At 37.1% G+C, this 19,973-nt stretch overlaps 1 protein-coding gene across 3 annotated transcripts in view; it reads left to right on the forward strand.

Moving 5' to 3' along the window:
• The window catches only part of MDGA2 (MAM domain containing glycosylphosphatidylinositol anchor 2), a 778,429-nt gene that overhangs the window by 406,513 nt on the left and 351,943 nt on the right, over nt 1-19,973 (forward strand). For all 3 annotated transcript variants that reach the window (XM_046652130.1, XM_046652131.1, XM_046652132.1), the window contains exon 3: nt 3,585-3,759. In XM_046652130.1, coding sequence (XP_046508086.1) covers nt 3,585-3,759 — 175 coding nt within the window. The remainder of the gene's footprint in view (nt 1-3,584; nt 3,760-19,973) is intronic.

Genomic DNA, 19,973 nt, shown 5'->3' on the forward strand with positions numbered 1-19,973 from the left:
TGTGCCCTCTCCTCTTCTTCCAGAGTCATTGAACCATGAGATTTTAGCAGGGGGCTGGGCGGGAGCTGCCATGCATGGGAAAGAGTGCATTTCCCACCTTTCTTGGAGCTCCGATGTAAGCAGAAGTGTCCTGCAGCAGCATCCTAGAACTCCCTGTCAGAGACAACTAGGAGGCCCTGTGTGTCTTCTCTTTCCTGCCTCTAGGAACAGGAGGTGAAGACTAGGTCTGTAGCTGCTGGTTTGGACCGTGAGCTTAAGCAACACACGTAAGGAAGGCACCGCTGAAGAGCCTGAGTCCCTGAGCAGGGCCATTTGTCCTCGCTGGCCTGCCGCACTCCAGGCTCTTTTTATAGGACAGAATCTAACTTTTGTCTTCTAGAAATCACTGTTAATTTGTCTATCTTACTTACAGCTGCATACATCCTCACCATTCTATCCACCACCTCCTCAAGTTTCAACTCAAGTCATGTGTTGTCATTGAGCAGATACGTGTAGATCATCTACTGAGCTAATTGCTGTGCTCTGGAGTTGAATTAGCCATAGTTTTTCCCATGGTACTTCTTGTCTGTTCTCTTGTTTCTCCAATCACATTCTGCTCACCTATGCCGGGCTGGTTCAGAAGAATCTCCAGGGGAAGAAATTAAAAATAAAAATGAATTGGTTCTACTTGTATTGATTATCAAACAGTAGTTTAGGGCAGAGCCCAGCAACCTACATTAAATTAAAATAAGTTAGATGAGTACTTTTATTTATTTACTTATTTATTTATTCATTCATTAATATAAAAGGTACTTAAGGTTTATATTTTCCTCTATGAACTTCTTTCACTGTATTCCTAGATTTTAGTATGAAATGGTTTTCTGTTCATTGACTTCCAGATAGTTAGCAGTTTTCCTTTTAATTTTGTCTTTGAACAATGACTAGATTTCCGTGTTTTTGTCATCTGTTGATTATTTATAATTGTATTGAATTAAGTCCAGCTAACATAGCCTGCACTCCCTCTGCTTTTATAATTAATTAAGAGTTTTGGGCTTTTCTCCTTCCAACTACATGATAAATTTTTGTAATGTTTAATAGACATAAGAAAAAAAAATCCGTTATTCTACGGATGGAAGATTTTCCATATTTTTTATTAGTTATATATGTTGATTATATTTTTCAATTTCTCCTTGTCTGACTTACTGTTTAGCTTAACAGAAAAAATTGTATTGCCTGGAACTGCCGAGTTCTCAGAGATGTCTCGCATTTCCACTGCAACTGCAGGTTTCTCTAATTCTGCTTCTAACTGTGTTTTGTAAATTTAGTTACTCTGTGCTTTACTGCGTACCAATTAATGACAATATATTTTTGCTCTCAGTTGTGACTTTTAACGTTACACAAAGTAATGACCTTCTTTTCCTGTTAATATTTTAAATTGCAAATGTCTTCTTTTTAATTTAATCTTGTATATACACATCGTCACTCCTAATTAATTGATTTTAGTTTACATAGTCCCGTTACCGCTTTGTCCGTGCCTTCTTTTCCAGTCTTGGCTTCCAATCTTTTATTGTCACCTTGTTCTAATATATATATATTAAATTATATATACATATTTGGTAAACAGCATATAAACTTGTTACTTTTAAATCCAGTCTAATAGACTCTTGTAATGGGAGAATTCAATCTATTCACATTTAGTCTATGATGGATGCAACTGTTTCCATCTTACCCCATGGTTATTATTTATTTAAAATTATATATTCCTCTTTTCAATATGCTCTATTTTTTTCTCATTTTGTCAAATTTCTGTTCTTTCCACTCTTCCCCCTTTATCTCGTTTTCCTTGCTGTTACTGAAATTGTACCTTTTTCTATTATTTTAATCAGACATTTATGATTCTATTGTTATTTGTAAGCCAAATGTCTCCCATAGAGACACACTCTTTCCACTTCCAACTCTCCTGAAGTTGAAGATTTTAGAGCACTTCCTTCTCTCCTTGCCTTCCTTCCGCTCCCCCGAGGCAGGAAGAGTTTCTCCCCCCCTTGTGTCCTGCTCCCGCTCCAAATTCCTAGGTTTTGCTAGGATGCTACAAATCCCCTTAGTCTATGTCCTTTTGGTTTTAAGAAACTTTATTTAGTCCTTAAACTGTATGTTACCCAGGTGAACCATCCTTATTCATTAAATGCACATACTTAAGATTGACTGCTCCCCGATTTATGCATTTCTGTATCTTCTCCAAATCCAAGGCCTTGGATCCAGTTTCTCCCTTGGGTGGTTAGAATATTATGTCAAGTACTTTTGTCCAGCAGGGTTATTTGAACCCTGAGGTTACTGGATGTTTGCATATCACTGGAGGTTTTTCTTTCTCATTAAGATGAATGAGATCTTGGCTGTCACATATTGGGATAGAAACTGTCCTTTCTCAGTCAATCCAGGTGCTCGTCCACTGTTTGCGAGCTTTTAGTGTTGGAGATGAGAATCCTGAAGACAAGCTGACCTCCCGTACCACTCCAGGCTTAGCAATTAGAATTAAATTTGGCCGTTAGTCACAGAAAACCTCCGAAAAGTATGACATGAAGTAGAATTTTATTTCTCTCCCATGTCGAAGCCCAGGGCTATAAATAGTTCAGGTCAAGTAGGTACAACCCTGTGATGTTAGGGATTCAGATTTCTGCTGTTTTGTCGCTTCTGTGTGCTTGACTTTCATTCCAGTCAGCTCGTGGTCCAAGATGGGAGCCAGCAGAAATGTGCCGAAATGAGCAAAACCTGAAGCGCTGCTTCCCTATAAGGACATTTCTACTTGAAACACACTGGCCAGACCACAGCTGACTGGATAGCTGGGAGGTGCTGTCTTTGTCCTGGGCAGCCATGTGCCTACTGGATAATTTGGGGTTCAGTTACTATGAAAGCAGGGGAGAGTCAGCGTGAGAGAATGAGCAGGCTCGGGCACATTATTCAGAGTTTGTTCCTTCTGCCTGGAAGCCTGTACAATTTTCTTTGTATGTCTGGAGTTTCTTTCCTCATCAATTATACATATAACTTGGTAACATAGAAAAAAAACAAAACACTTTTAACAACCAGGTGTATAAAATTATACATAATCTCAACAAGCCATTATAGTAATATGCTCAAATTATCCAAATCAAATAGGAAATTTAGAATAAACTGTGAAGCACGTCCAAAAAGAAATTGACAGCCTATCTATAGTACCTGTACTAAATAAATAAAATGTATGTCGCAGGGTCTGGAAAATATGAGAGAAAATTTTAAAAGGTCCACAAAAAGAGAAACTAATTGATGTATCCAATGTACCACTTACATTTACCTCCCTTTATATTGTATTTATATTGCCCTCCACACTGATTAAGCTACCGTTGAGTTCTATGCCATTGCATTAGAATTACATCCACTATACAATGATGACGTCGCATATCAAGTTTTATGATTCAGTTGTGTGTATAAACTTTTCTCTTTCATTTTCAATAACTTGCCAGGAACAGCATTGTAGCAATTCTGAAAGCATACTGTTGAAATGAGTAATTGCTATTTGATTTTTCTGTGAGAAAACCAACCTAAAGTAACAATCTTTGTTGATGCTTGCTCAGATCAGGTGGACCAAAACAGCAGGAAGTGCCTCTGACAGATTCCAAGACTCAAGTGTCTTCAATGAGACTTTGAGGATTACAAACATTCAGCGACACCAAGGAGGCCGGTATTACTGTAAAGCAGAGAATGGCTTGGGGTCCCCAGCGATAAAGTCAATCAGAGTGGACGTGTACTGTAAGTAAATTTCTCAGAAAACTATGAGCAAGTCTATCATGGATTTCTTCTGTCCTGCAACTTGAGATCTATTTTTTATTGTTTACCTCTATTGAGAAAATCTTTGGTTTATTCCAAAAAATAAATTCTGCTTAGTTGAGAAAGAAAAGTGTATAAAGTAATGATAGCTCATTTAGTGTATTTCCTGAAGAAAGAATCACCATTAGAAACTTTCATAATTTTTATGATAAAATAATGCATATTCATTTTAGAATATCTAAGAACTGGATTAATAAGATAGTACACATTACTAAAATTCCACCAATAACTGTTAGTCTTGAATGTAATACTTCTTACCTTTATATAAGTTTATAAGGGCATGTTTATCTTTGCATAAAAGATCATACTGTACGTACTGTAACTTGTTTCACTAACTACCCATGTGAGATTTCAGCTATTCTTATTTTTTAAATGCACATCATATAAGTGAAGCTATTTGAATTGGCTTGTGAAAGACCAAACTCTCTGTGGAGAGTCTGTTTTTGGTCCAACTCTGTTGAACGTAATCAGTACCTTGGGCAATGCTGTGCACCCCGGAAGGAAAGTGTTTGTTGATTTATTTTTGTCCTTAGTCTCATTTTCCCACGTGTTGCTGTTAGCACATACATTTAAAATCCTCTTAGTCCCCTTACTTTCTTCTCCACCAAGACAAATTAAGGGCCTGCATTCCATTTGGTCTTTTGAACAGGCTTATCTATCACCCCCCGTTGTCTTTTCTGGGAACTTGCATTTATATGTTAACTCTCTAGTGTTAGGATAAAAGGATTTTTTTTTCTGTTCTTAAAGTTTTTCAGACATAAGGAACAGGTGAAGAGTTCCTGTTTTTCTATCTATTTTTCTTTCTCCCCTCTTTCCTTCTCTTTCAGTGTAGGAGGAGCGTCGCATAGATAGGAAGGTGATTGGAATTATATGTGATCTATTTATCAGATCTGCGCTGAATCTCATGTAATTATGCAGGTGACTGAGCACTGGGTCACACGGCTACATTTGCGAGTCACCTTCCACATTCAGGCGCTTGCTCCCTTCCTGGAAAGGATGAGAGAGAAGTCCATGTCCATTCCCTCTAGCATTTTCTAGCCCGTAGGCATCCCTTGGCATAACTCAGGCCCCTGCATCCCACAGGCTGCTCTCTCCCTGTCTGTGTTGTTGCACAGATCGGCCTTACCCCTACACTTCCCAGGCACAGGGTACCCTCTGACCTGCCTTGTCCTGATCAAATATTTCCAATTACATATACTTTTTTCCCAAAAAAACTCCTATTTTTGGTATTTTTGTTCATACATAATTTTAAATTAAACTTAATTTAAATGAATTAAACACTTCTATAATATAACTTTCTAGAGTACATACCTGTGCTTTTTTGGTTATTATAGTTTTGGTGATGAAATTTTAAAATTTTCAACTTCAATACCTTAAACACAATTCTAAAATCTAAAAAGTTCTGAAAATAGAATGGGTGTGTTTTGCTTTGTTTTGTTGGGTTTTATTGGTAACTTTTTTCAGCAAAACCTGATGTGAACTAGTTTGGTGGCATCATCTGACGTGAAAAGACTTGAATAGATAAATAGAAAAATATTTACCCTATTTTGTATGAAGAATCCTGTGTTTTCCTCAGGATATAACATGTTTGAGTACTCAGCATTGCCACCGAGCCTGCTGGGTGTGTTATGTAATACATGGTATATGGACTCTGTTATCTTTCTGAAACCTGAAACATTCTGAAAAACAGTCCCCAAGGGTTTTAAATAAGAGATGGTGACTTGCATTGCCACCGCGATAGGTTTGATGGTAATCGTTTAAAAATAAAAAATGTATTGCTGACTTAAAAATCAAGCACAAAGGGGGAAATGACATTTTTAAGGACTTTAAAAAATCTTCTCTCCTCCTCTTGCTCCCCAGCCTTTTCAGTGCTCTGTTGCATTAGAGCCATGCTTTTCTATCTGTTCGTATCTCTTGCTGTCCATGCTCACGCGTGCCCCAGCATTGTAGTTCTGCACACTTTGATGGAAATGACAGCTCTGCTCCCTCCAGCTTCCCCAAGCCCTGTTAGTCTCCTAAGGCTTGTGTCGCCTTCACACAGCCGTGCGTGAAGTCGTGAGCTCTGCTCCCTTCTTCTTCTGTGACTTCCTTTGAGATTCTTCCCACACAACTTGGACTTGACAAGTACCTCGTTCTGTGCTGTTTAAGTGAACGGTCACTGTGATGCATACCATAGTGAAGTACTCTTTTCAGTACTTTTTTGGTGGTCAGGACTTATTAGAAGGCTGTCCAAAATTATAACACTTGAGAAAATAACATGGTAGATTATAGACTCTATGAATAAATGTGACATTTCTCTAATATACATTTTCCAGGGAATGCCTTACCTTCAGCTCCAGAGAAGATCTTTCTTATGAGGATCTAGACACACATTTTAAGTAGTTGTGCCTATCCTTAAAGGTTTGGATAAATAAATTTCATCAGATAGTATATTTTCGAACCTGTTTTAACTGATAGGAATATTTCACAGTGGAGACAAGCGGGCCTACTTGAGCAATCCATGTGTTCCAGACGTAGCCTGATTGAAGATGACAGTTCTTAGATTCAAGTATGTTTTCTCTATGTGAATCTTTGTCATTTAAAACTGGTTCTCTCATTGTTGATAAGAACATGACTCGCACATTAACACTGTGTTTAAGTTCGGCAACCTTGGTGTCTAACTTTGGATTGCGGTCTTAAGCTTCATCTGTGCTTGCCTTCTTATTTGTTATTGGACTGCTTGAATGAATAGATATTCATTTTTATAGACCAGTAAATAAGTGAGCAACTGTATTTCAGGTATTTTTGCTTTAACTATTTTAGAAAATGTTAAAAAACGATAGGAGCAATTTTTCTGTTTGGAGCAAAATCCACACCAAAGCACTTGGAATGGAGATTTCCATTTCCTTTTGAAACTGGTTCCACAGGTGGAACTTTCATCCACATCAGTAGAACTTGAAACACAGGATGGGCAGAGAATACAAAATACAAAACAATATGCAGGTCAGGATTATATTTGCAACAGCAAACCGAGGCACACTGTGGCTTGGATTTAACAAAAATCCTAATAAATAGCATTAGAATGTAGTCTTGAATCCCTTGTGATAGGTCATCTCTAAAAAGTGTCCCATAAAGTGTTAATTTTATGGCCATCAGTAGTCTTGGAGAGTTTTCATAATAGTGAGATGTCTCTCTCATTAAACTCCAGGTTCTCATCGTAAGTTTCTAGGCTTTCCAGCTGATACCTGCCTAAAATAAAATGGACTGCTAACTCCTTAGTATTTAGATGACAAAATTTAGTTTCAGAAGAGGAACCTGCTAAAATGCTGATTGATATAAAATGAGGGGATTTTTATTAGATAGATATTTTGAAACATTTGTGACACTATATTAATATTTTGATCTATTTAGTAAAATTTATTAATCTGAACTAGCAGTTTCTTCCCACATAATTTTCTAAAATTTCTTGTAGTAGAAAAATTGGACTATGTAGGTTTTATAAAACAACTACCACTTTGGGTTTTTGTACTATTTCAATCAAGAATGCAATTTTCTCTGTGATACTATTTTGAGAAAATATAACTATGTTCTTCAATTTATATAATCTATCATTTTATTTGTTAAGAATTATAAAAGCATTCCAAGAGTTCTGGGAAGTATAATTCCTTAATAAAAGTGTATTTATAAACAAGCAGATTTCATAACCACATAATGATTTTTTCCTAAAATCTGACCTAGTCACTATGCAAATATTTCTGATCAAAAGCTAATTAACTACAATTCTTCTTTTGCTGAGAAATAGCTTCTGAGAGTCTGAAAGCTAGCAGCTATGTGTTTAAGAGAAACAAGTCGAATTAGTTCTACTTAAACCTGATGTTTTAAACATGTGCGTTCTTCATGTCTTCTCCCTGAAACCGTGCTCAAACAGTAGTAAAGAAAACAATAGTAACAACACCACCAACAAAAACACCTATCAAGAAGCTTAGAGAAAATGGGACAGGAGATGACAGAAAAACAATTGTGAAGGAAAAGATTCAGATCAGGCAATGACTACTGCTCAGCCTACTAAGAAAAGGTTAAATCAAAGCTGTCAGTGTGGAAGACAGAACTAGGCTTACGCACGCTCTAGAATCCTTCAAAAGCTCAGGAATCGGAGACACTACTTGGCTTTTAGAGTGAGAGTGTAATTTAGTCTAAAAACAGAAGAGCTGGTTGAAAGTGTTCTAGATAAGAAGAGTTACACACCCAGATCTCTTGCCACATTCACACAATTCAGTGCCTAACCACTTCCCTTCCCCCACCAGTCCATCCCTATAGACGACTAGAAATTTATTTTTGTGACATGGTGAACCAAAGAAACTTTCAGCTAAGAAACCTGGAATCATCAAAAACAAGAGGCAACATACTGTTGTTAAATCAGGGCTATTAAGTGGAAGTTTACATACTCATCACAGTCCCTTCTCGCCTTTGGTTTTGGAATGCCTTCCTGGCAGAATATTGGAGAATTCCTGTCTGTGAAAACTGATGAACTCTGGTAAAAGGGCTACAGATCCTGACAAGTGGGGGCCTTGGTGAAAGAGCCCAGCTAATGCACTCACAATGAAGCCTACTATTGATCAGCAGAGCTACCAATACGCTCTTTTCCAGCTGATTCCTAGCTGTGCGTATACTACCAGATATCCGGACGTTGAGACAGTCTTCTAACAAAACGAGAGAAACCAAGACAAAGAAATGGGAGAAAGAATTCAGGAAACAAGGATAATTCAGGGGGCCAAAATATAAAATAAAACACAATGACTGATATTTATAATTAGTATTCTCAGACAAAACATTCTCAGAGAAAATATCGCATTTATGTGACAAGGACAAGAAAATGAAAACAAGGACTTTTCAGAGAAGTCTTAGAATATTAAAAATGATAACATAAAATTGAATATAAGGGGGGCTGGCCCCGTGGCCGAGTGGTTAAGTTCGCGCGCTCCGCTGCAGGCGGCCCAGTGTTTCGTTAGTTCGAATCCTGGGCGTGGACATGGCACTGCTCATCAGACCATGCTGAGGCAGCGTCCCACATGCCACAACTAGAAGAACCCACAACGAAGAATACACAACTATGTACCGGGGGGCTTTGGGGAGAAAAAGGAAAAAATAAAATCTTTAAAAAAAAAAATGAATATAAGGGATAAAAGATAAATTTGAAGAGAACTTAGAGAGAGTAAAACAAAATTTAACAAGCAAAGTGACGGAGTAAGAAAGATAAGAGAAGAAAATTAGAGAACTAGTCCAGCTGATCTAACATTTGAATGAGAATTCCAAACAGAGAAAACAGAGGTGAAGGAATTATTTTTCTTAAACTTAAGAAAATTCCCCATCATAGCTGGGCATATGTTTTCGATTAGAAAGGTCCCACTGGGTGTCTAGCACAATGGAGTAAACAAAATCCACACCAAAACACATCAACATGCAATTCAAAACAATATGAGCAAAATGAAGATCTTACGTTTCCAGTTTTTCTCTTTTGCTAAAATAGTCACACATAAAGAACTAGGATCAGAATGGCACAGGTCTTCTCCCTAGAATTAGGGTGCTGGAAGACAATTGAGTAAAGCTTTTGAAATTCTGAAGGAAAATTATTTCCAAACCAGAATTTTCTACATAGCCAGACGTTTTTTTTCAAACATCAAAGAAGGAAGACATTTTTAGACCTATAAGATTTCCAAATCTTTTCTGCTATGTTCTCTTTATCAGGACACTACTTTTACAAATATTCCACCAAGACTAGAAATTAATAAAGAGGAAGAGGTATAATAATAATAATAATGGTAAAAAAGGGAGATTGTGTGTAGGAGAATATAGAAGGGAACTCCAGGATGAGAATGCAGCAAGACGGCATGCTGGCAGCTGCTCATTGGGCCTCAAGAGCAACCAAGACAGACAGAAGCTGTGAGGAAGGGGCTTCACGAAGGATGCTTTCAAGTAAGAGATGCAACTTGTGGGCCACCTGTTGTTTTAGAGAGGAATTTTACACCTCCTTTGGAAAGCTTAATTATAATGTATTAATAATAGATGCATACAAAATTCAGGAAACAAAATGTGGATGTTATGAACAGAAGGCAAAGAAAAAGTTGTATGAAATGAAAAGTAATTGAAATACATTGCAAGATTCAGCTGTGAAAGATACTTGCATAGTCAATAATAGCAGCAGCATTTGACTTAACCAAAAGTATGATATGGATGAAAGGAGAATGGGACAGGGTTAATATAATAGAGCTAATGACCTCCCTTCAACAGGAAGACATAAGTAAGACAAGTGAAAATGTAGGGGGAAAAAATCTATAAATAGCAGTCAAACATTTAGAAATATGGAGGCAAAACCAAGCGTGGTTAAGAGATGCATTAGAGAACATTACCTCTGGCTATTAGAAATACGTGAGGTTGTGCTTTGTATAATTATTTGGCTTTCTAAACTATGTGTATATATAATTTGATACGTTAATTCATAAAATATAGATTTGAAAATTTTGCCTTGGAGCTCCTATTATTAAGCTCCTAAAAATCAAAACTAACTTCATTCCAAATTTTATCGGAAGATTATTGTCAATTCTAAATCTTAAGATAGATTTATATTCACACCTTTCTTTAATTCTTCATAAGAATTGACATTCCTTGATATTAGATACCAGATAAAGTTGACTGAAACTTATAAGGATAGGCAATAGCGTAGGGAACCTTGGTGCCGTGTTCTAATTTTTTTCCCCCAAACTTGATAGAATAAAACTCTCAGGTTAATCTTCACTGCCATTTGTTTACATGTTGTTTAGGATGAAACATTTAAAAAATAAGTTTTCACTCTTCTTCATTCATTCAGCAAATTTTTGGGTGGCTATTCAAAATATAGTTGCATTAAATTTTGTGAGGCTGAAAAGGAATTTATTATACAATTTGCACCTTCATTGAGTTTAAACTAGTTAAAGAGACATGAAATATTTAATTCATTGAAATGGAATATACGTGTTAAGCAATAAGGTAAATGACCTAAGTGATGCAACATAAGAGGAATGATGTGTCAAATGGCACAGAAAAATGTAGTGCATGAGAGGTAACTGTGGCCTTTTGTCATTAAAGAAGCAGAGTTTACCTTGTAGTCTGAAGGGTGCGATTTAAGTGACATTGGCGTTTCCACATGTCTTTTGGCAGTTTTTGTCCTGAACTCTCTTTTTCAAGGATGTTTGTGTAGCAAACAGACTTGGATATTAGAGACAGTGTCTGCCTCCAGGGCAGAAGGCGGATTTGTTTCTGACCAGGTAATAAAGGTAATGTCTCCCTCAAGACAAGGGCAAAGATTGGACAAGTTTGCTAGCACTTTAAGATTGGAAGTTTCCTAAGCTCAAGATTCCTTAGGTGTGTCACAAATGACTGTGTGTATAGCATTCACGTGGGTTGCTGCTACATCAGCTCCGTGGAACTTGAGGGAGAAGGAGAACTTACAAAAACGTGAGGTGCACACCTCCATCTGAGACGTAAGTAATAAAGTCTTTTGTCTCTGACCCAGGAGTCTCATGTCTTCTGCCTGCATACGTGAAACTGTGGAAAGCCAACGTGTTAGCCAACAAATAGGGGAAATATCAGACCCTTCAGAGTTCCTGACACAGTAGGGTTTAAATAAGTATGGGGGAAGGCCAAAGGTTTTCCATAATGAGTGAGCACTTTGGTTTAAGGCACAGAAGAGAGATGAAGTGAATGTAATTTGGAGGATTAGTGACTAAGGTGGTGGGTTTAGAGGAGAAATGAGAGCTTAATTTGAAAGATGGGCTGTCAGATTGGGTTGAAATTTTACTGCCAGTGTTTTCAAACCAGGGAATGATTATCTGTCATTTATGTAAGATATAAAATAAAGAAATTATAATTTTAGGACGTCAGAATTACTGATGAAAGTTGTCATTCTCTTAATGCTAATACTGCTTCATTTGCTTTCTCCAAGAAGCAATGGCCCCTCACCAGCAGCCCCTAGATCATCTTTGGAGGAAAAGAGTGTGTTCTACATAAAAACATGTTGGTTCACAGAATTTAAAGTTCTCATACTCGAATATATTTGTTACCTTGAGATTCTTGAGAGCGTTTAAACAATATTCTGAGGATGTGTTTCCCTGCTTCTTCCACTTATTCTCAGCCGTGAGTGTATTGCTCACAGGGTAATAGAGGTCATACAACTTTAAAGGTTAGGGTTTGATTAAAACTTATTTTTAATTCAAAAAGAAATTAGATTCAGAAGCATTAGCTTAATAAGTTCTCATGTGTGCAGCATTGTTCACACATGAGACAAATCTTTTCCAATATCCATTAAACATTTTGTAAGCCTTCTTCTTTCTGAAACATATTCCCCACTTTAATTTCACTTAGGTAGATGGCTGCATTTCATTATATTCAGAAGCCGGCCGTGATTTTTTTTTTGTCCTGTCTGTTAGATTTATTTATTACATTTTCACCTGAGATATTAGAGGGAGATTAGGGTGACATGTTATCAATTTATTCCCCAAATACAATTTACCTGTGTTAGAAAGAAGAATTATAAACTGCACAGTTAAAAATGATTGACAGTGACTTGTTTGAGTTCATTTTTGCTAGACCCATCAACGTGCCTTCCGGATAACAGAGTTTAGGAAAAGGACTAGGATGACTAGTGGAATTCTGGTAGCGAGGCGAGCCCTGGAAGAAAACTAAGTCTCATCAGGCATCATTTTCTCACCCGCCTCTACTCCTCCCAAAACATCAGCCTTGAGTTTGGTAGGTCTTAATAATGTTTGATGGGGTCATTACAATGCTTATTAAAAATGGGTGGCTGTCATGGTAATTACACTATTAATAAATGTCAAGGCAGAATTTTGCAGTGTTGTGTATGCTGCAGACGGAGGGTGCTTGCTTATCAGACTTATTTACTCATGGGGCACATGACCAATCTAATTCCCAAATAGTGTTAGAATTACTAAAGGAAGACCTTAGTAAAAACAAAGAAATCCTTCAACGAAAATTATAGTGAGCATATAGAGACTCCTCCCAGGTCACAGACCCTGTCCGTATCCTGTTGAGAATGCTGGAATTCCTGTAATCTTAGATATGAACAAGCAGATTAAGATATTTATTACATTCCTTTAAGCTCACCTAGTATCTTCTGCTCAGAGTCTTAGGTAAAGTTACTTAGTTCTGCTAATGTGTTTTCACTAACAAGCCTCTTGCTATTTTTTAAGTGCTTGTCCAATTTTTTGTGCAACATTTGTAGATTTTTTTAAAAATTTCATTGGCTTTGCTATAACTTTTTGATATAAGCATATATCTACTCTTTCTCCCATGTCTTCCGTGTGGCCATTGTGAATATTCATACAGAGGCCTTTTGATTCCTTCCACCTTTTTCACAGATTCATTATTTCCACTTAATTTATTGTGCTTTATATGAGGTACTTTCCAAACATTTTACCTTCCAGTGGACTATTTGAACATGCTTAATTTTGTCAGTATTTCCCCAAAAGCTTTAGTAAAGCTAATCTACAGCTTTCCTGTAGATACGAGCTGATCTGCACAGTCTAAATTGGAAGGGTTTTTTTTATGTTTTTTTAATTGAGTTCATAATAGTTTACATTGATGTGAGATTTCAGTTGTACATTATTTCTTGTCTTTCAGCACATAGGTGCTCCCCTTCACCCCCTGTGCCCACCCCCCAACCCCCTTTGCCTGTTAACCACTGAACTGTTTTCTTTGTCCATGTGAAATCATCTGGTGTTTGTCTTTTTCAGTCTGGCTTATTTTACTAAGCGTAATTCCCTCCAGGACCATCCATGTTATTGCAAATGGGATGAATTTGTCTTTTTTATGGCTGAGTAGTATTCCATTGTGTATATACATATATATATATATATATATATATATATATGTATATACACACACACACACCACATCTTCTTTATCTAATCATTAGTTCATGGGCACTTGGATAGTTTCCATGTCTTGGCTATTGTGAATAGTGCTTCAATGAACATAGGCGTGCATATGTTACTTTGGATTGCTGATTTCAAGTTGTTTGTGTAGATACCCCATAGTGGGATAGCTGGGTTGTATCATAGTTCTATTTTTAATTTTTGAGGAATCTCCATACTGTTTTCCAAAGTGGCTGTACCAGTTTGCATTCACCAGCAGTGTATGAGGGTTCCCTTTTCTCCACACCCTCTCCAACATTTGTTATTTTTAGTCTTAGTGATTATAGCCATTTTAATAGGCATGAGGTGGTATCTTAGTGTAGTTTTGATTTGCATTTCCCTGATGATTAGTGATGTTGAACATCTTTTCATGTGTTTATTGGCCATCTGTATATCTTCTTTAGAAAACTGTTCATATCCACTGCCCATTTTTTGACCAGGTTGTTTGTTTTTTTATTGTTCAGTTGTGTGACTTCCTTATATATTATGGAGATTAACACCCTGTCAGATATACGATTTGCAGATATTTTCTCCCAATTTTGGGGTTGTCTCTTTGGTTTGATTCTGGTTTCCTTTGCCTTGCAGAAGCTCTTTAGTCTGATGAACTCCCACTTGTTTATTTTTTCTTTTGTTTCCCTTGTCTGAGAAGACATGGTATTCAAAAAGATCCTTTTTAGTTCGATGTCAAAGAGTGCATTATCTATATTATCTTCCAAGAGTTTTATTGGTTTCAGGACTTATCTTCAAGTCTTTGATCCATTTGGAGTGTATTTTTGTGTATGGCGTGAGATAATGGTATACCATCATTCTTTTGCATGTGGCTGTCCAGTTTTCCCAGCATCACTTATTGAAGAGACTATCTTTGCCCCATTGTATGTTCTTACCACCTCTGTCAAAGATTAGCTGTCTGTAGATGTGTGGTTTTATTTCTGGGCTTTAGTTCTATTCTGTTGATCTGTGTGCCTGTTTTTGTACCAGTACCATGCCATTTTGATCACTGTGGCTTTGTAGTACATTTTGAAGTCAGGGATTGTGATAACCTCCAGCTTTGTTCTTGTTTCTCAGGATTGCCTTAGCAATTTTGGGTCTTTGGTTGCCCCATATGAGTTTTATTTATTCTATTTCCGTGAAGAACATCATTGGGATTCTGATTGGGATTGCATTGAATCTGTAGATTGCTTTGGGTAGTATGGACATTTTAACTATGTTTATTCTTCTGATCCATGTGCATGGAATCTCTTTCCATCTCTTTATTTCATTATCAATTTCTCTATATAATGTGTTATAGTTTTCGTTGTATAAGTCTTTCACCTCCTTAGTTAAATTTATTCCTAGGTACTTTATTCTTTAGCTGCAATTGAAAATGGAATTGTATTCTTGATTTCTCTTTCTGTAAGTTCCTTATTGGAGTATAGAAAAGTAACTGATTTCTGTAAGTTGATTTTGTACCTTGCAACTTTACCGTAGTTGTTAATAATTTCTATTAGTTTTCCGATGGATTATTTGGGGTTTTCTATATGAAAGATCATGTCAGCTGCAAACCGCGAGAGTTTCACTTCTTCACTCCCTATTTGGATTCCTTTTATTCCTTTCTCTTGCCTAACTGATCTGGCCAAAACCTCCAGTACTCTGTTGAATAAAAGTGGTGATAGTGGGCATCCTTGTCTTGTTTCTGTTCTCAGAGGGATGGCGCTCAGTTTTTGCCAATTGAGTGTGATGTTGGCTGTGGGTTTGTCATATATGGCCTTTATTATTTTGAGGTAGTTTCCTTCTATTCCAATTTTGTTAAGAGTTTTTATCATAAGTGGCTGCTGGATCTTGTCAAATGCTTTATTTGCATCTATTGAGATGATCATAATGGTTTTTATTCCTCAATTTGTTGATGTGGTGTATCATGCTGATTGATTTGAAAATGTTGAACCATCCCTGTGTCCCTGGCATAAATCCCACTTGATCATGATGTATGATCCTTTTGTTGTATGGCTGAATTCAGGTTGCCAAAATTTTGTCGAGGAATTTTGCATCTAAGTTCATCAACCATATTAGCCTGTAGTTTTCCTTCTTTGTGTTGTCCTTGTCAGGCTTTGGTATCAGAGTGATGTTGGCCTTGTAGAATGTGTTAGGAAGTGCTCCGTCTTCCCTAATTTTTTGGAATAGCTTGAGAAAGATAGGTTTTAAATACTTTCTGAAAGTTTGGTAGAATTCCCTAGGGAAGCCATCTGGTCCTGGGGTTTTATTCTTTGGGATGCTTTTGATGCTGCTTCAATCTCCTTCCTTGTGATTGGTCTATTCAGATTGTCTTTTTCTTCTTGATTCAGTTTTTGGAAGTTGTAAGAGTCTGAGAATTTATCCATTTCCTCTAAATTATCCATTTTGTTGGCATATAATTTTTCGTAGTTCTCTTATAATCTGTTGTATTTCTGTGGCATATATTTTTATTTCATTTCTGATTTTATTTATCTGAGACTTCTCTCTCTTTTTCTTTCAAAGTCTGGCTAGGGGTCTGTCACTTTTATGTATCTTCTCAAACAACCAGCTCTTTGTTTCATTGATCCTTTCTACTGCCTTTTTTGTTTCAATAGCATTTATTTCTGCTCTGATTTTTATTATTTCTCTCCTGCTGACTTTGGGCTTTGGGTTTTCTTCTTATTCTACTTCTCTTAAATGTGGTTTGAGACTGCTTATTTAGGGTTTTTTTAGTTTGTTAAGGTGAGCCTGTATTGTGATGAATTTCCCTCTTAATATGGCTTTTGCTGCATCCCATATGAGTTGGTATGGTAAGTTATCACTTTCATTTGTCTCTAGATATTTTTTGATTTCTCCTTTAATTTCATCAATGATCCATTGCTTGTTCAATAGCATATTGTTTAGGCTCCACATCTTTGTCCTGTTCTCACCATTTTTCTTTTAATTAATTTCTAGCTTTATAGCATTATGATTGGAAAAGATGCTAGTTATTATTTCAATTTTCTTAAATTTATTGAGGCTTGCTTTGTTTCCCAACATATGGTCTATCCTTGAGGATGTTCTGTGAGCGCTTGAGAAGAATGTGTATTCTGCTGTTTTTGGATGGGGTGTTCTATATATGTCTATTAAGTCCAACTGGTTTAGCTTTTCATTTAATTCCACTGTTTTCTTGTTTCTGTCTGGGTGATCTGTTCATTAACGTGAGTGGAGTGTTCAGGTCCCATACTATTATTGTGTTATTATTAATACATTCCTTTAGGTTTGTTAATAGTTACTTTATGAACTTTGGTGCTCCTGTGTTGGGTGCGTAGATATTTATAATCATTATTTCTTCTCGATGAAGTGTCCCTTTGATCATTATATACTGCCCCTCTTTGTCTCTCTTCACTTGTCTTATCTTGAAATCTACTTTGTCTGATATAAGTATTGCAATACTAGCTTTTTTTTGTTTGCCATTAGCTTGGAGTATCGTCTTCCACCCCTTCACTCTGAGCCTGTGTTTGTCATTGGAGCTGATACGTGTTTCTGGAGGCAGCGTATTGCTGGATCTTGTTCTTTAATCCATCTCACCACTCTGTGTCTTTTTATTGGAGAGTTCAATCCATTTACATTTAGGGTGATTATTGATGTATGAGGGCTTATTGCTGTCATTCTATCACTGGTTTTCCAGTTTTCTTGCATTTCCTTTGTTTCTCGTCCTGTGTGTTTTGGTCCACCCATTGAAATATGTAGTTTTTTAATGATGTGTTTCTTTGTTTTCTCCTTTTTTATTCTTTGTGTCTTTGTTTTGCTTTTTTGTTTAGAGGTTACCCTGAAGTTTGTATTCAGAATCTCGTGTATAACATAGTCCATTTTCTGAGGACCTCTTATTTCCTTAGTCTAAACCGGTTCAGTCCCTTTCCTCCTCCCCTCCTAAGTTGTTTTTCTCATGTCTTATTCCATCTTGTGTTGTGAATTTGTGGTTAAAATGGCAGAATTATCTTTGGTTTTGGTGTTTTCCTTCCCTCTAGCTTAACGCTATAGTTGAATATTTGTTATCTTATTCTGGTTCTGTCTACCTATTTATCTCTTTACTCTGTGCTTTGTGTCCCTTTTCTCCCTTTTTGTTTTTTTCAGGGACCTTCTTGAGGATTTCTTGTAGGGAGAATCTCATGGCTACCAAGTCCCTTAGCTTTTGTTTGTCTGGGAAAGTTTTAATTTCTCCCTCATATCTGAAGGATGTTTTTGCTGGATAAAGTATTCTTGACTGAAGATTTTTGTCTTTTAAAGTTTTGAGTATGTCATTCCAGTCTCTCCTAGCTTGTAAGGTTTCTGCAGAGAAATCCGCTGAAAGCCTGATAGAGGTTCCTTTGCAAGTTATTTTCTTCTGCCTTGCTGCCCTTAGTATTCTTTCTTTGTCATTCATTTTTGCCAGTTTTACTACTATATGCCTCCCAGTAGATCTTTTTACATTGACAAATCTAGGCTATCTGTAAGCCTCTTCCGCACAGATTTCCCTCTCTTTCCCTAGGTTTGGGAAGTTCTTTGCTATTCTTTCTTTGAACACACTTTCTGCTCTATTCTCCTTCTCTTCACCTTGTTGAATACCTATAATTCTTATGTTGCATTTCCTCATTGAGTTGGATATTTCTTGGAGACTTTCTTCATTTCTTTTTAGTCTTAGTTCTCTCTCCTCCTTTGTCTGGAGCATTTCAACATGTCTATATTTGATTACACAGATATGCTCCTCTCTGATTTCCACTCGTGCATTCAAGGAACATGTATTTTGTATTACCTCTTCCATTGTGTCTTTCATCTCTAGTATTTCTGATTGATTTTCTTTATAGTTTCAATCTCTTTTGTGAAGTAGTTCCTGAACTGGTTAAATTGTTTCTCTACATTTTCTTTTACCTCATTGAGTTTTTTGATGATAGCTATTTTGAATTGATTGTCATTTAGCTTACATAATTCTGTGTCCTCGGGACTCAGGTCTGGGTTCTTGTCATTTTCTGTCTGGTCTGGTGATCTGATGTAATGCCTGATGTTGGAAGATAGGGTCTTACCCATTCTGATATTATTCGGTTGCAGTTATTGCCTATCGCCACTGGGTGGGGGTCAGGAACCATGTGTTCTGAGCCCTCTGCCTTCAGCTGGTATCCCAGGCAGTTGAGGGGTGCAGCACAGCCGGGTCGGGTTGGGGGAAGGGTGCTTTCTCTGGCATCCAGTCCCTGGTTTTCTGATCAGCTCTTGCTATCAGGTCTCCTGGGGTGTTGGCTTGATGATGTCATGCCCTGCAAAAACTTTCACCCCATTAGAGGGCTTCCCTCTAGGCTGCAAGGGCTGGTGGGAGTCCTGGGTGATACCATGAGGGAGGGACCCCTCCTCTGCTCCTTCCCACGGTCTCGATCCCAGTCTTTAGGGGAGGGGAGTGAAGTTCTTGCTTCCCTGGTTCCAGCTCCTCTGAGGTGTGCTCCAGCCTCTCCGTGCTCCATCATGTGGCTGCTTGGGTCTCTGAATTTTTTGTGTTGTAGGATGTTCTCTGTTGGAGCATGGTTGCCCCTTTTTGTTGTATGTTGGAGGGGAGAGAGTCTTGGGCAAGTTCCCTCCGCCATGATGCTGACTTCACTCTCTAAATTGGAAGTTTTATCCTTATAATCAAGAAATTTGAATTCTCACTAATGAAATAGTTTTCTTTGGCTTCTTAAAAAAATTGATAATGTTTACTTTGTTGACATATTTAGCATGTGGTGAAACTCTTTTTAAACAGATACTTGACAACTGACGTCTTGTTAACATTTTTTGTGCAGTTGATCATATTGTTAATCTAAAGGCAGAATCTTATATTTATTACTTTGTAATTTCATTTTATTTTCATCTGTGCATAAACATTTTAAGATTTTAAAATATATTTGTTGTAGAATTTCATTTCTTATTTATTCATTTCAGTTTTTGTATTTTTCTTTCTGTCTTCTTCTTCTTCTTCTTCTTTTTTACTTGCTGAGGAAGATTCGCCCTGAGCAAACATCTGTTTCTAGTCTTCCTCTTTATTTCGTATGTGACCTGCCACCACAGCATGGCCACTGACAGATGAGTACTGTAGGTGCATGCCCAGGAACCGAACCCAGACTGCTGAAGCAGAGGACACTGAACTTAACCAGTAGGCCAGTGGGCTGACCCTCCATTTTTGTATTTTTCTATTTTGTTTAAAATTATTATTGCTTCCTATATTTCATCTAATTCATTGCT

This window comes from Equus quagga, chromosome 2, assembly GCF_021613505.1.
Source record: "Equus quagga isolate Etosha38 chromosome 2, UCLA_HA_Equagga_1.0, whole genome shotgun sequence".
In the NCBI taxonomy this organism is placed as follows: domain Eukaryota; kingdom Metazoa; phylum Chordata; class Mammalia; order Perissodactyla; family Equidae; genus Equus; species Equus quagga.